The sequence below is a fragment of the Aythya fuligula genome, chromosome 1 (genome assembly GCF_009819795.1).
Source record: "Aythya fuligula isolate bAytFul2 chromosome 1, bAytFul2.pri, whole genome shotgun sequence".
In the NCBI taxonomy this organism is placed as follows: Eukaryota; Metazoa; Chordata; class Aves; order Anseriformes; family Anatidae; genus Aythya; species Aythya fuligula.
The window spans coordinates 110501177-110518204 of NC_045559.1; the positions used below are offsets into that span (position 1 = coordinate 110501177).

Sequence of the window (17028 nt, forward strand, 5' to 3'; positions counted from 1 at the left end):
GAGGCGGGTTAGCTTCCGCCTCCCTCACCAAGGAGTTTCCACCTTCGCATGCACAGAGCAAGCCGTGACACCATGACGGTGTTGGCAATAAACACGGGGTGTGTGTGCTTTTTGCTGTGAAGTGGTGTCACTGTTGGTACGCAGAAGCAGCCTGTGCTTAGTAAGCACCTGGGGACCGGTGCAGGTTCTGCATCTCCCCATGCCTGGGGGCGCCAGGGATGGGGCGAGCGGCAGAGTCAGGGGCCAACAGCTCCTGCAGCCGGGACGCGCATGCGCGGGCGGGGCCGCCCCCGCTAGCTCCTCGCTCCTCCCCTCCGCTGCCGCCGAGCAGAGGCAGCTCCCATCGGCCGGAAGGAGGCGCGCCGCAGCGCCTCCTGGGAGCTGTAGTTCCTCCGCGCGGGACAGCAGGTACATATCGGCGGGGCGGGCGAGCCGCGCGGACCACAAGTCCCGGCGTGCGGCGCGGCCCGGAAGGACCCGTCAGCAGTCGGCGCTGAGCGGCGGTGCGGCAGGCAGCGATGGCGGGGCAGATGGCGGTGCTGGGTACGGGCCGGGCCGGGGCCGGGCTGGGTTTGGCGCCTCGCGGGAGGGGTGCGGGGCGCTGGGGAGTGCTCCCGGGGGGCTGTGAGTAAATCTGGTAATGATAAATAAGTGAAGTAGTACGTAACTAACTAGCAGAGCTGGGGGCGTGGAGCGCAGCTGCGTGGGGCGCGGCGTGTGGCGGCCCGGCCTGGGCGCTCACCCCGCGCTGTTGTTTCCCCCCCGCTGCCCCAGGCTCGGCCGTGCTGGCGCTGCTGCTGGCCGGGTACCTCGCCCAGCAGTACCTGCCGATGCCCACGCCCAAAGTAATCGGGGTCGATCTGGGCACGACGTACTGCTCCGTCGGCGTCTTTCTGCCCGGCACGGGGCAGGTGAAGGTGATAGCGGACGGGAACGGGCGCCACAGCATCCCCAGCGTGGTGGCCTTCACCGGCAGCGGCGTGCGCGTGGGGTACGACGGGCTGGAGCTGGCGGACTCGAACCCCCAGAACACCATATACGACGCAAAGAGATTCATCGGGAAGGTGTTCACTTCGGAAGAACTGGAAAGCGAAAGCAGTAGGTATCCGTTTAAGGTAAGTAGCCGTCTTCATCGCTTCTCTGCAAGCAGCAATAGGTACAAAACTCCCGTCAGTAACCAGCGAGTGACCAGGTTCTCTGACCCTGAGCCATTTGGCGAAATCTGATAGGCCTGGAAACAGTAAGACTTCCACCAGCGTTTACTCCTCCCTTCTCAGGGTATGTTGCGTACTGCTGCATGAGAGCTGATAGTGGTTTTCCAGAGGACCCTGTCCCCTACTACGAAATGTGTTCCTGGGTAACTTTCCAACCCTTTGTTTTAAAGTACAAACTTCAGCATGAAGTTCTGTTCTTTAATGAAGCTTCATTTTGCTCTGAGATAAAAAGGGGGAAAAAGAAGTCTAAAAGTCAACATATTTTCTGTCCCAGTGTATTTTTCCCTAGTACTTCTTAGCGCTAAATTGACAAGCAACAGATCTTGAGAGCTGTTATCTACAAAAAAAAAAAAAAAAAAAAGAATATTGTATCCATTTAGGATGGTGCTATGGTGAAGTATTTTCTGTAAAGAGACTAAATTTCAGCTACTGCAAACAGTCTGTATTCTTGTTAAGAACAGTTCCAATACCGGCCTGCTTGCTTCCTTTTGCAACAAAGAACTTGTGGGCAGGTTTATCAGTAGAGTAAATTTAATGATTAAAAAAAGCATTACTTTCATCACTGAAGGTGTTGTTGTGTCACATAACATTAAAGTTGATGATGTAGTTGCTAAGTCTTAACTTTTTTTAGTGCATCTTACCTGGTCAAAGGAGTTGTCAGTACTCAGTACTCCGACCCCTTATGTTGCAGGTTTTGCATAGTACTCACAATCAAAGAATAAACGTTACCAATGGGCTGTGTTGCTCTTTCCTCCTAGATTTTCAACAATGGTGGATCAGCTGAATTTTCTGTGACAACTAACGAAACCTTTCATGTCACTCCAGAGCATATTGGCTCTCAGCTGCTACTGAAATTGAAGAGAATGGCAGAAGACCATCTTGGCATGCCCGTTTCGAAGGCAGTCATCTCTGTGCCAGCAGAGTTTGATGAAAGGCAACGGAATGCTACTGTTAAGGCAGCTAACCTTGCAGGTGATGTCTCTATCACAGCACTTTCTTTTGTGGAGCCTTAAGGTTATCTTCAGATTTATTTCACTAACAGTAAAGGCTGTGGTTTTTTGTTCTTGTTTTTTAATGACTGCTAGCAATAGTGAGGAATAGCATAGAGCTCTTGAGTACCAACAGATGCAGTAGACTAATGCAAATACAGGTAGCTAGAAGAACTAATTTTACTTAAGGAAAATAGTATTTTTGGTAATCTATAAATAGAATATACAGAGCACCCTTGGACATAACTTATACACAAATAAAAGGTTCTGAAATAAATCTTAGAATGGAGAAAACGTGTTTGGGCAGATCGTGATTCATGCATTCATCATGACACTGAAGTAGTTAGGCTTAAATAAGGAAAAGAGTTTTCTAAGCAATAATACTTGATAGAAACTGTTTTACCTTCGTGTTTCGCTTAAGTTTAGTTCAAAATAGCTAATGGCAAATGCTGCAATGTGAAAACTACTTTTTTTTTTTTTTTTTTTTTTTTTTTTTTTAAGTCTGTGACTGTTGCTTTGCACTTTTTAGGGCTAGAAATCTTGAGAGTAATCAACGAACCCACAGCTGCAGCTATGGCTTATGGACTGCACAAAGCTGATGTGTTTAACGTTCTGGTGGTGGATTTGGGTGGAGGAACTTTGGATGTGTCTCTGTTGAACAAGCAGGGAGGGATGTTCCTCACGCGAGCCATGGCAGGTGAGAAAAATGCTTTACTTTCTCAGGGGGTAGTGGGAAGAAGAGAAGGCTGCACCAGAAGTCACCAATAGGGAAGTTATTTAAAACATAGCACTCTCACAAAGAGTTCTCAACTGCCCTTCACATAAAACTAGGTTTACAACTCCTTTCACCAGTTAAGAGAGATTCAGTTTTTAGCTGGCCACTAATCATTGTGGATTAGTTTTATCTGTAGCTGTTGATTTTTGTGCCTACTAGTACAAGTGCTGCTGTATATGACAACTGCTCTGTTATAAAGCTTTCTGTTACCTTTGTCTGAGCCGAGGGTGTTTACTGAATTGTTGATAGGTACTTTGGAATGTCCTTGTTTTGCAATTAGCTCCAGCCTGGTTGTGTAGGCTTTGGAAACTGTGTGTTCTATTAACCTAGAAGCATTTTTTAATACATATATGCCAAAATGATTTGTCACTTGGCAAAGAGTTCTGGAAACAAGCAATATTTAGTAAAACTGGAGTGACTAGGCAACTGCTTAGTGGGTGACCTGGATTCAGACAGGTCGGAGATGCAGTGCTACTTTCAGTGTTGCCTGGAATAAGTTTTAATGTCAGCTGCAGCTCTGCCCAGTAAGAGTGGAACAACAAAAAGTACTCAGCTACTTCATTCTGATTCATTTGGATGGATGTCCATTAAGTGAATTCCTCTTTTCAATCATAAAAAGGAGGTGGAAACGTTGAGAATACTGTTCAACATAGATGAAAACTGGCAGGGTATTCTTAAAAATCTGTTTAATGGAAAGCATGAACAATTACGTGAAATTATGTGAGTTATTATGTGAAACTTTCAGAATGAAACTGGCTGTACAGAGTAGTTCTCTCTCTCTGAAGGCTAATGTAAGATATACCTGTAAATAGAGCTTGAAGCTCACTGTTTGCATTTCATCATTTTTCTGCTTTTTTCAGAGTATATCCATCTACTTTAATAGTACCTTGTTTTTCATGTGAATGCATAAAGCCACTGAGTAACTTGAAAATGTTCGAACTAACTCCTGTAATGCTGCACTCTGGTAGCTGCTAATAGAAAAGACAATTTGGAGCAGAGAAATTAAAACACTCTAGGAATTTTAGCTGGGAAAACAATTTGCTGTGAGATGCTGCACTTCAGTGACAGGCAACTAGCTACAGACTTTTTTTGTTACGTATTTATGTCTGCAGAGAACACTCCCATTGAGATAACAACTTTGTTTTGTGTTTTTGTTTTTTTTTCCTGTTACAGCTTAACAGGGCAGTTCCAGGGAAAAATGTTGACAGGGATAGATTCCAAAGTAGCTGATAAATAAAAAAAACTGGAAATGATTATCCATCATGTATTCTTCAGTAGAACATTAATTATGCCTATTTCCCCAGTTCTCTGAGCTCTTGCTCAGTGCTTACAGTCTTAGTATCATTGTTTTAGCCCTTGAGTACCATCTCCCGGTACAAGAAGACGCATGCTGCTTGCTGAAGTTTAGAAGGTGATGTGTCTGCTCTCTGTTCTGATGTTTTAGGTAACAACAAACTTGGAGGACAGGATTTTAATCAGAGGTTGATGCAGCATTTATATGGTCAGCTCCATCAAAAATATGGTTCTCTGCCATCAAGAAAAGAAGAAATACATCGCCTCAGACAAGCTGTGGAAGCAGTTAAATTAAATTTGACAGTTCATGAGGCATCTACGTTACGGGTGTTGTTGACTATGCCAGAAACAAAGCTTACAAAAGAACTTCCAGAAGGTGAGGTAAAACAAAATGCTGTTCATAAAGGCAAGCCTTCACAGAAAACAAAAGACCTGGAAGATCTTGGAGATGCTTCAAATGGAGAAAGCAACTTTGTCAAAGTTGTGTTTGAAAGAGAAATCTCTAGGAAACTATTTGAAGTATTGAATGAGGACCTTTTTGAGAAGATTCTTGTGCCCATTGAACAAGTGTTGAAGGAAGGCCACCTACACAAAGCCGAAGTGGATGAAATTGTGTTAGTTGGGGGCTCTACCCGGATTCCTAAAATACGCAAAGTTATTCGGGATTTCTTTGGGAAGGAACCTAACACCTCTGTAGACCCTGATTTAGCAGTTGTAATGGGTGTAGCTATCCAAGCAGGAATTGTTGGTGGGTCCTGGCCTCTCCAAGTCAGTGCTATAGAAATTCCTAATAAGCATTTACGGAAGACTAATTTTAATTAAGAAACTCTTTCCCATTGCATTCCATCTCTCCAAAAGCATACCCTGATGGTGCGTACTTATTTGACTGGCAGCGGAGCCTAATCTTAGCCATATAATACTCATTTTTTTAATCACTTCCAGTTCATGCTGCTGGATGCCTGTGTTAAAACTAGATGTTACTTTAAAGGTACGTGTGGTTTTCAAAATTCGGAAGTGTCCTGTGTTCACTTGTACACTGGATATAGGATGAAAATGCTAATGATGAATAAGACCCACATCTTCTTGCTAAATTTTATTAGCAAATCCTGAACTGGTGTTTGAAAAATTAAATATAAAGAGAATGTGACCAAAGCTTAGAAGTAACATGGCATTATGTTGTAGGTGTTCCCACATCAAGTATATTTACCTTGGAAGAATGTGAAGCAGTGTTAATGCACATAGCACTAGTAGTCTTGAGCTTAAATCTATTTATTAAATTGAGTCATTTTAGAAAGGTTCCTAAATGCTCAAAGGCATGTTGCAGCTTGAATGAGATTTACGCATTCAGTTGATTCTTCTGCTGTTTATAACAGCATAATGGTATTACTGAAATCAAGTGGCAAGTTATTGCCTGATGTTTGTCACGCCAAGCTAAGAAATTTAGCTCTTGCTAATGTACAGTTACTTAGTGTGTATCCAAGGGCTAACTTTGTGATCTGTTCATGATGGTTAACACATAGTTGCTGCTGTCATACCACTTACGTTCTCAACAGGGAACAAGTGCATATCATCAACTCTTTATACCTCTCCCCATCTTATTTGAAAATTGTAGAATTTTATTTTTAGTCATCTTAAAGTTACATCTGTATATATTCCCTTAAATTTGACCAATATGAATTTTATTGTTGCACACTTCCTGATGTGTGATGTCTTTCCCCTTGAATACCTCCCAGCTGTGCTGTTGTCAGAGAGAAAGTGTGGGGCAGAAGGGACGATGTGGATGAAGTCTAGTTCCTTTAGTAAGTGCAAATTCATCCGATTTTATACTTTGGATAGGTTGTATCTCTGATTTAAGTTTTGTCATATCCCCCCTCTAAACTGAAGGTAGATTAGAGATTGTAGCTGTTCTTTTGTGAAGGAAGCAGAGCCTATAACTCAGGATTTAAGGTAGCGGCAAATACTTTGCCACCCACCTATCTAGCAAACTCATGGAAGAAAACAAAGTTGATACAAAAACTTGGTGACAGTTCTGCTTTTTACGGAGAGTTAATACTGAAAGGGCCAGATGAATTTATGTTTAGAACTCTGCAGTGAAAACACTTCATTCAGGTAAGACTTGTCTCTTCATCCATCAACACAGTCTTAATCAGGTAAGGTCTAGTAACAGGTGATCTAAGGATTTTTTAATGCTTCAAAAATAATTGTGTTAAGTGTGCCAAGATATAAACTGTGGGGCTTATAGATCTACAGCTTAACTATAACCATTTTAAGATAGGTTTATTGTTCTCCTGGCAGTAGACCTGATCTACAGCGCTGCCTTCTCAATTATGCGGATGCAACTGTTTGAATAGCTATACTCTAAACATATGTTTGAAGTAATCCTATTAAAAACTGTTTAAATTGAATCTTAGTTGCATGCAACAATTCCTTCAGTATTATTTAAATTCACAGAAGGCTCTCACAATATTGCTAACATCTGTTTAACTTCACTGGGTTGAAAACCAAAGTGAATTCTTGAGGATTTTTTTCAATCATTCTATCTATTTGAGAATGACCCTGCCTTTACATCTGTATGGGACATCACACTAATGTGATACTGTATGAATTTTCTTTTGAATACATTTATTAAAGAAAGTGGGTGCTAAGGGATGGTGAGCATAACTAAAATTCTTGAGTTGAAGTCTCTTCAGTGAAATCATGGATGAATGCCAATATACAGTACAGTTCTCACATGCAGTTGCTGTTTGGGGCCTTTGCGTTGCAGACATACATGTGTATATACATAATTCAGCATATATTCCAAACTATTTGGAGTCATTGTGGCCTTTTTTCTATCCTGCTAAAAATTCATGTCAAAGTGTACTGGAGTTCTAGTAGGTGTTCAGTAATTCTGTTGTTCTTTATGCAGCTGTTCATTTTATACAGTGCATTGAAATGTTGCAATTGAGCTAAAATTAAAAGATTTTTGCAATTTCTGGACAAGTTACGGAGAAGTGTGGGAGTAACTTCAAACTGTTAAGCTCTTACATGCAAATAAATTATTTTTTTTCTTTAGCATAATCCTTTAGTATGGAGGAGTTTAATAATTAAAAGCAACCTTTGGTGTTAATCTGGGAATCGCAAGGGAAGGGGATGTTGTTTACTTGTGAAAAATTCACAAAAGGGTATTTATTTGTTCAGATTTCAATATACTTTTTTTAGTAAATAAGTCACTGTACATTGGATATCTCATACTGCATCCTTATTTATTAGATAACTGTCTTCTGAATTCTGTGGTCAAGTTATTTATTTGATCTTAGTACTGTATTCTGGCACAAACCATCACATTTTAGATAAGTAGAACACTGTACTAAACGGACACTTCCAGGTATGTACACATATTGCTTAGCAAAAGTCTCTGTTTAAACAACTTGGTATTTGAAGGCTGAAATTTTTCTACAAATTGTCCTTGAAGTCTGACTATGGTTGCCTGTGGTGTTAGATGTGTAACAAATCTATATAGCTAGAAGCTTGTGTTGTGAGTTGAAATGCTGAAAGTGCAAGATGCCTCACTAATTGTATGTTCCTGTTTCTAAGTGCAGATGATGAAATGCATTTTATAAGTAACCTTTTAAAATGTTTTTATTAAAAGCATTTTCTGTCCTTTCAATCTGTTGTCTCAATTTATCGGGGAAATATTTTAACAGCACTATTTCTTTATTTCTTCCTTGAATTCCTTTGGAGCTTAGAGGATAAGATTATAATCTTCCACTTTGTCAAGGGGTTTCTACAGCCTGGAGTGACAGATCATTTCTAAGAAATTTCTAAGAAGAGATGCAGTAGAATATTAGGAACTGGGGTGGGAAGGAAAAATCTCTGGCTCTTGAAGCTACAACTTTGGGTGGATGAACAGAACTGAGAAAAAAATATTGCATGTTGGTACAAGGAAAAGCAAGGAGTGACTGGGAGGGATGCAGAAATGCTAATAAGTCACAAAACCCTAATCGAAGGGAAAGAGGGGGCCAAGCAGTGATGATGACCTTGCTCCTGTGGGAGTGGCAGCAGCTCCCACCACTCTTACTCTTATGCTCCTTGGATTTTGCCTCCTTAATCACAGGACACGGGGCAGAAACAGACCTTCCCTGTGTTGGTCAGCAGCTGCAGGCTGGACCCAGGGAACGTCCTCCAGAGCCACGTGCTCCTTCTTCATTTGTTAATCTCTGTCTTTGACATCTGACTTGCGGTGACAGTAGAGGTTGCAGACCCTGGGTGATGCTCCTGCTGCAAATCAACTTTTCCTGTCTACCCTAAAGCTGTTTTCTCTCAGACTTAACAATTACTCTTTCTGCAGCTTTCTCCAAATACCAGTCCACCAGTAAGTATAGAAATCTCTCCACCTGAGTAAAATTACCACACACTGATGCAAGCCCTCAGACTATTTTCTGTGCACCTTGTAAAAGGAGTTGGTCTCTGAGTGCTAAAGTTTTTACCTATGCTAGCATAAAGCCTAAAATATGCTTACCTGTTGACAAATAGCACCCATTTTGGTCATTTCCAGTTCCTCCTCCGATTCTTCTAGGAAAGGATGGGTTTGGTGGGAGGTATGAAGGTGGATAAGAGATGAGGACCCAAGAAGAGCCTGCCCAGGGCACTTTAAATGTTGTGGTGAAAGAAATTAAATATTTGGATGGAGGGTTTTGCTCTATGGGAAAGCCACTGCTGGCCTCAGGTGGAGAAAAGAGGAAAAGAAGATGAAAAGCAAACAGCTGTTCTCTCTCCTGAGAAACTTTGTCTCTCTAGAACTGTCAGAAAACTGTAATTACCTGGTTTGGGTTGTTCCTAATGGGTTCTAAAATCATTATATTCTCCTAATAGCTTTCTGCAAGCTGTAGTATATTTAGTTGTGTTTTGTAGCCAATTAAACTAAGCAGTACTGTCTTAAATATAGGAAGACTTTGTTTTATTTTGCTGTCAGGAAAGCATAGAGAAGTTTTTTTTGTTTTGTTTTTTTTCACCTTCACTCTAGTAGAACCACATCTCTGAGGAAATCTCTTCAGAAAGTCTCCCTCCTTTCTCCTCACCTTTTGAAGTAAGCAAACCCAAGTTTGCAGTTGGTGGTGTGAGTCAGCACCAGCCGACACCAGGGATGCCCACAGACCCAGGGCTGAAATGCAAAGAGTATGTTTATGTTACCTGGGCAGCCACAGGGGATCCCCAAAGCAGCACCTGGGCAGAGGTGCACACCCAGGGATGAAGGCACCGCTAAACTCAGCCCATGCTAGAGGATCACAGGCCTACTATTGACGTCTATTTATGTATCAAGGGTTCACACAGGCATAGTTTACCACTGTGCTTTGATCTCTGTCCCAAGGCAGGGAGCTCAAGCATATCCGACAGGGTCTCTGAGTCTACCAAACACCCGTGTTATCTGTACATGGATGCGCTGCTTGTCAAACACACAGGATTAACAGCAGTAGGTATGAGACGTGTTTTCCTACTCTCCACGCTTTGTCATCACAGCTGCAAGGTTCACTTGAGCATGTTTTCAATCCTCCTCACCAGTTTGCAGGTCTCATCCCATCCTCTTCTGCTTTTAACCCATTCCTCCCCACTGTTGCTATTCAATTTGAAGAGTCTTAGGATGTGTAGTAAAAAAGGCCTACGGAAACACAGGCATGGTTAACTGACACTTTAAGTATGCATAACCTTTTGTGCAGCTTTTAGTATTGAGGTTTGCATTAAGATCTACTAGCAAATAGCTGCGCCTGACCCCATTTTCATGGGATTCTTTCACAATCTGGTTTTGTAATGTTCAATTATGTTTACATGTTTTTCAGCTGTTTGAAATTGTTTTTCATTTTATTCAAAATCACAGTCAACATAAAAATCAACTTAAAATGGCAAGTTTGTTGCCGCAAGAATTACCAAAGTATAAGCAAATAAAATTATTACCAAAATTATAGCAAAATTATTTGCTATTCCCGAAGCAAATAAATATGTATGTCCTAAAAACCAGCAACAAGGGAGATTTGCCTCTCTGTTCATACAATAAGCAAACCTGAGTTTTTATACGTTCACAATCATATAAAGATGTATTAACTAAATGGGGATAACATTCAAGCAATTTAATTAAGCACTAATTCTTTATTAAAACACTGTGAACAGCAAGATTTATTTTAAATCCACCTTTACTAGTACAATATATAAAATACACCATGAAAATTATTGCTGCATTATGTTGGTCCAGTGCCAAGATGATGAAAAATGTGATTTGTATAAAAACAAAATTAATTTCAGAAACCTGATCAATATATACAGATTGTAGTTGTAGTAAAAAATGTTGTTAAGAGCTTACAAGGAAGTTAATTATTTCATAACATTAGGAATGCCACATATCTTTTGAGTGTTTACCAGTATAAGGAATTCCTATCTTCATTAGTTTTCTTTATCTTGTTATTCCAGCCTCTGCAACCATTTCAGAAAAGGCACCTTTCCGTTGTAACAAATTATTTGGTGTATCATATTCTAGAATCCTTCCTGCATCCAGAACAAGCACTCTACAATATGAAAGCATGAAGATTACAGGAGAAAAAAAAAGTGCTATTCAACTATATTTTCCAGCCCTACAACAAATACATATTAACTGAAACTCTCATTTGCAAGAAGTATCATTGCACTAGGTAACTCATTGGTTTCTCAAGCTAGGAATGCCTATATTAAGAAATCCTTTTGAAAAGAGAATGTTTGCCTGTTTGGTTTAAAGAAAAAGAAAAAAAAAAGTTGGTAAAAATTCTACAGTGTACTCCTTTTTTTTTTCTAGAGAAGTGGTCACAACAGTAGCTTATACATGCATTTAATTAGGAAAAAAACTCATTCTGTAATTACAGTAGGGAAGCAGAACACAATCAATATTTAATTAATATTGACAGCAAGTCTTTTGTGATACCTTAGTATCAGTACAATCCAAGGTAAAAAGTGCTAGAGTAAAATTTTGTAGGTCTGAAGACATGTAATTAAAAAAAGACATCTCTTTTTAAAATGGCATATCAAAACTTACCTCTCTGAATCCATGACTGTGTGTAACCTGTGTGCTATAGTTAATATTGTGCAGTTATAAAATTCTCTTTTGATAGTGGACTGCACCAAATTATCTGTTTCCATGTCAACAGAAGCTGTTGCTTCATCGAGGACCAGGATCTTTGCCTTTCGTAGCAAAACACGAGCCAGACAGACCAGCTGTCTCTGGCCAATACTGTTAAAAATACAGTTGAGAAGGTCAGGTCAGGCACTTTGAGGAAGGGGAGATGGATGTTTCCTCACTACTTAGCCCCAGACATTGGAGCAGATACCGTTGACATAAAGCTGGAACTAGCATGGAGCCTATCTGTTCTATCGTCCTCAACAACACTGGAGAAACATTTTCTCCTTCTTTTGGAAGTTTTGGCAAGTAGTAGCTCAGGTGCAACTTTTAAAGCTAGTCTTGCCCTAAACTTTGATACTCGTATCATAATGGGTACTTTGAATAGGCTGGATTGAATGCTGAACCACTTAATGTTCAAAGTAGAAGTTTGGATATTGCTGTATGTTACTGCTGGTGCATGCCTTCTAGATACTTCTAGATATACCTTCTAGATATATATAAAAAAAAGACCCATCCTAAAAAATCAAGTTAATTGTCAATACATTCCATTTAAATTATGGCCTGCCCCTTTGCTGCTGGAAGTTTCACTATTTGTCTCAGAGTCCTTCTATTTCTAGTATCACTTCTTGTAGATACCTGTGGTGGGATCTACAAAGAAAAAAATAGTTTCTTTGCCTAAGCAAATAAAGCAAATGGTCAAGCTCTCTGCAGTTTTGCCTTTTTTTTTTTTTTTTTTTTTAGGTGAATGGATCCTTTTCTATCTAAATCTGACTTGGTGGTGTACGAAGCCCCTGTCCCTTTGCACCCATTCATATAATTGAGCTGAAGTCTACCTCCTCTGCTTCCCTTCAGCACAGGCCCTAAGACTTCATACAGAGGCGACCAGCTGGTCGCCTCAAGAAAACCCTTACTACTTGAACAATTCTACACTTAAATTACTAAATTGTAATTTTTGAACTGATAATTTCTGTAGTAAATTGTCCATAAGGAAAACAGAGTTTTACAAGATCAGTAAATAACTACAACAGCACTTGCTTATTTATATACCTGAGGTTTTCACCACCTTCTGAAATCTCATGAAGGAGCTTCTTTGGGAGTGACTCAACAAAACCCTTTAAGTGACACAGTTCCAGTGCCTCCCACAGCTCAATATCAGAGTGTTTTCCAAGTGGATCCAAGTTTGACTGCAGTGTCCCAGAAAACAAGACGGGGTCCTAAATAATAGCAAAATTTGAGTGCACTGTTCCAACAAAAAACTAAAAGAGCATGCTGCATCCTGACATTAACATTGGAAACTGGCACAAATAACTTTGGAAAAGAAGCTTTGTGAGGGAAATTGTAATGTTTTAAAGTTGATGGATGGAAATACAAAATCATGTTGGGTCTCAGCATGCTAAGCTCTATATTAATATAAAGAGCAACAGATTTCATATGCATACTCTGTGTTACTCATTCAATGGCTAACTAAGGACCTGCTCAGCATCTGGCAACTGAAACAACGTATGAAAATATTAGCATTGTCGGGTTTGTTAAGCACTGGATACTACATTCATGAACGCAATTAAGAAAAATGTGAAAGCCATGGTTTTAAGTGAAATTTTCTTAGTTTCCCTGTAGAAAAGGTCAAGTATTTAGCAATGAGAACAAAAGCAATTATTGCATGAATGTACATTCACTAGTTTCTGTGCACTGAATATGTCAGGGGATGTCTGGAAACATAAATGTAGACTAGAAGATGCCAGGAAAGCACAACTGAGGGTATGAGTTACCTCCAGTACTCCATAATTACTGAATGCTTGTCTCTACAGTCTTAATCAAGTCTGAAACTTTTCTGGGTGCACACAAAAGCCTTTTTCTTAAAAGGCAAAGATAAGTACTATATATATACATATATATATAAGTACATGCGAATAGCTGCACAGATTTATAAACAGAACTGGTGTTTTTAGAGGCAGCAGACATGTAGAGTTAAGTGCAGTCGATGCATTGTAACCCAATAGGTAGATTGCAAAAGGCCAACAACATTCACTAGCAAGTTACATGCAAGCAGAACAGTGATACCTTTGAGAGCTAAGTGGCCAAAAAGAACTGTTACAATGGTATGAGGTCTTGTGCATATTCTTCAAACAAGCAAACAAAATACAACCTGAAATATCTTGTTAGTAAAAAAAAATAGTAATTAATAATAATAATAATAATAAAAGCCACAGTCATCTCTAAAACATGTCTCACCTGTGGAATAATGTTAAGATTTCTGCGTAGGTCATGGAGTCCAATAGTTGAGATATCAATTCCATCTATAATTATTTTGCCTCCAGATCCCTCTAGAATTCTAAATAAGGAATTTGTGAGAGTTGATTTACCAGCTCCTGTTCTTCCAACAATTCCAATCTGAAATGGAAAGATTTCTGATAAAGATTATAACTTTCTATGCTGTGCATTGTATACGAAAAGTGACTAGCAAATTCAGTTTTAACTTCCAGTACAAAACTTCAGTTTCTTTTACCAACAAGCAATATTCTAAGTGGATAAAGCTGTTTGAAACTCACTTCCAGAACACCTGACTCACAATCCAGCCTATGCCTGGTTCAGTGGGAAGTGTTTCCTTATCCCTCACCTTCTGTTTAGCATTTCTCAGCTCAGACCAATGACTCAAAACTACCTCATTCCCAAACCAGAGCTGATTAGCACCAATCTGGCAGCATATTTTTCTACATAAATATTCAGCACAGTAGGCAAGAGTTTTAATTTCAAATTTGGATCTTCCTTAAAACTGCCAAATTCAATTGGAAAATCTAATTGTGAATGTGATTATTCATTTTTCTTAGAGTAATGCTCTCCTCAGAAGGTTCACATCAGGATCACCTACTCAAGAAAGCATCTTTTCATACAAGCACTGAAACAGCATGGAACCAAATGAGTCGATCTTCCTTTATCTAACTCAACTAAACTGCCTTACTCTAATACTATGTAGCACTGTTGGGCTGCCACTCTCATGAATAGCATCAGTTGCCCATGATGATTTCACTGTCTTCACCACCTCTGCAGCCACTAAGGCTTGGAAAAAGATCTAGAACTGTTCCAGACTCATCTTAAAAACAAGCAACATATCGGCATATAATAAAATAGCATAAGCTCTAGAAGTGTTTTTAACTGTAGTATTTTTCCACTATGCATTTTTTTTTTCCAAGCGAATAAAAGTTAAACAAACATTTATCTCAGATTTAAACCATTTTTTCCCAAAATACGGAGGGAGGGACAGGGAATAAAACATCATTTCAGTTTCCTACAGAGATAAGGAGTAGGAGAAGAGTACTTTTCCCTTTTTCATGCGTTATTTCTTTAGTGTCTTGTCTACTTAACATTTCCCCTGTTCAACATAATCTTGCTATATGTAGTATTGGAGTCTCTTCATATGAAATATTTTTGAAGTAGGAAGTTCAGAAACAGACATTTGTACTTTGGATTTTTTTCTTGTTGTATACAATACCTTCTCTTTACTCTGTGTCTGAAAAGAGATGTCATCCAGGGCTAAATCAAGATCCTTCCTGTACTGAGCTTTGTAGTTAACAAACTGTATTATTCCTCTATCAGGCCACCCTACTGGTGGCCTTTTTGATGTTATCCATGGTTCCTGGAATTAAAACCACTGTAATTTCAGTTTATGACAGTAAATGTGTCACAAGTCAATGAAAACAGTAGAAAAATTATATACATCTCTAGAAATCCCAATAGCTTTATGATAGTTCCAATGTGATATAAGGGAAGGAAAAATTTCTTTAACAGATGCTGGGCAGCAACAACATTCCAACTTTTTTTTTTTTTTTTTTTATCATACGCACTCATTTTAAAGTTTAACTGCATAGTTGCTAATAGTCTATGATCTGTTCCATCATTTGACAGGAATTCAATCTGATGCCTAATTTCCCAGATATTTCAAACATATATTTAATGAAAAACATTTTCTTTTAAGGAGTAAGAGAGAACAGAGGCGTGAACAAAGGTGAAGATGCAGAAACAGGGAAGGGTAAAAGAAAATGAAGACCTAGAAGACAGACTTATTTCTAAGACAGACCAAGGCTCTTATTTCTCCAATATGGGTGCCACTTTCAGAAAAGTACAATAATCAAGGCCAATTGCTTTGAAAAACAAAAGCCTCTCCAGTCATGAGGTGAATAACAGTGAGAGATCTGGAATGTCTCTTCCTTGTCTGTCCCTCTTAAAATGCTCGTTGTGGTTGTACATAGCATAAAACATTGACTTGAGATGCAGTTCCATTAGTCTTACTATAAAATCTACTACTAAGAAGGATGCTAAGAAATTTATTGGTCAAAATAAAAATAATAAAGCTGCTATGACTATAATGTATAATGTGTATTTATTAATACACATTTTTATTACATATATTTATATATATTATATATATAATATATATATTATATATATTATATATAATATTAATATATATAATATATATATAATATATATATATTATATATATTATATATATTATATATATTAATATTATATATATTATATATAATATATTATATATGTTATATATAAATATATATATATTATATATATAATATATTATATATATGTTATATATAAATATATATATAATTATATATTATATATATTTTTTAATTATGTGTTTTTATATTATTAGTGTAATAAAAATATGTGTATTAATGTAAAAAAAACTACAAAGTATGTAATGACAAATTATAATCTGATATTACCATTCACCAATATTAAATTCAATGTAAGGTATTTTGTATGCACACAAATTAAATATTTATTTACCATTCCAATGAGAGTGCTCACCTCTTTGTCCATGTTTGCATATTCACAAACTCTTTCAATTGAAACTGCATTGGTCTCGATTTCACATGCTTTACGCACCCAAAAATTGAGACTCTGAATTATCTGGGGAACAAAATTGCATTGTAGAATGTAAAAAAATAACTATACTATAATACAATGTAGTGATTTCAAAATTTAATCCCAATTGAATAATTTCCTAGGCTGGATGCCCAACCACAGAAGCCAGGAAGTATACAGAAAATAGTGGCATGCCAAAGGAATTATCACTTCGAAAATCACTGATCTGAACGTTCCTATGAGTACTTCCTGTCTGCTGTCAGACTGCCCAATGGCTACGGTAATTTTCACTAACATAACAGCTCCAGAGATCTGAAACCATTTCAAGATCAACAGAAAGCGCACAGTAACTGCATAATATGTTGAAAGAAAAATACATATGGCTCATATTGTGGGTACATTATCGCACAATTTCCTAGATAAGTAAGCCAGCAACATGGAGCGAAGAATCTATAGTGGAGATACATATCTGGTCTATTGTGCACGCCAAATTTGTTGTCTTCAAACATGGGGAATGCTTCTGCAGACCAAATTGGTACCAATTCTATATAATAGAGTAGGTAACAATTCTGTCACCAGATACTCCCAATTCTATAGGAAAAAAAAGTAAGCCAAAAGATGTATTTATTTATTTATTTATTTTAGATTTAACTGTTTTGAGATGCCTTACATAACTAAATAGAGAATGATGTCAATTTGGCATCAGATGAAAGTGAAACACTGCAGTACCTGTCACTGAATAATCTTCTT

The 17028-nt window shown here is 38.5% G+C and overlaps 2 protein-coding genes across 4 annotated transcripts in view; one reads left to right on the forward strand and one right to left on the reverse strand.

Annotated features, from left to right (window-relative positions):
* Positions 1-481: 481 nt before the first annotated feature.
* Positions 482-7900, forward strand: HSPA13 (heat shock protein family A (Hsp70) member 13). 2 transcript variants are annotated; one of them, XM_032199748.1, is made up of 5 exons: positions 482-543; positions 775-1115; positions 1973-2186; positions 2733-2900; positions 4423-7900. In XM_032199748.1, the coding sequence occupies exons 1-5, from the start codon at positions 519-521 to the stop codon at positions 5091-5093; spliced, it is 1419 nt and encodes a 472-aa protein (XP_032055639.1). In that variant the 5' UTR covers positions 482-518; the 3' UTR covers positions 5094-7900. The 2 variants fall into 2 exon arrangements, with proteins under 2 accessions (XP_032055639.1, XP_032055649.1); XM_032199758.1 differs by having other exon boundaries at positions 775-1098; positions 2040-2186.
* A 2583-nt stretch (positions 7901-10483) lies between these two features.
* The window catches only part of LOC116502225 (multidrug resistance-associated protein 1-like), a 34940-nt gene continuing 28395 nt past the window's right edge, over positions 10484-17028 (reverse strand). Inside the window, exons 23-28 of one of the 2 annotated variants that reach the window (XM_032208022.1) lie at positions 16222-16323; positions 14882-15025; positions 13624-13782; positions 12439-12605; positions 11308-11502; positions 10484-10807 (exon numbers count right to left, since the gene is read on the reverse strand). In XM_032208022.1, the coding sequence (XP_032063913.1) occupies positions 10696-10807; positions 11308-11502; positions 12439-12605; positions 13624-13782; positions 14882-15025; positions 16222-16323 (879 nt within the window). In that variant the 3' untranslated portion in view covers positions 10484-10695. The remainder of the gene's footprint in view (positions 10808-11307; positions 11503-12438; positions 12606-13623; positions 13783-14881; positions 15026-16221; positions 16324-17028) is intronic. The other variant, XM_032208023.1, reaches the window with a different exon arrangement.

What these genes read in the sequence shown, in the direction of transcription:
- HSPA13 (XM_032199748.1), top strand. Translation starts at nt 519, where the DNA reads ATGGCGGGGCAGATGGCGGTGCTGG. An exon ending in TAAGGCAGCTAACCTTGCAG is followed by an intron (nt 2,187 to 2,732) that starts GTGATGTCTCTA and finishes TGCACTTTTTAG; the next exon opens with GGCTAGAAATCTTGAGAGTA. An exon ending in CCTCACGCGAGCCATGGCAG is followed by an intron (nt 2,901 to 4,422) that starts GTGAGAAAAATG and finishes CTGATGTTTTAG; the next exon opens with GTAACAACAAACTTGGAGGA.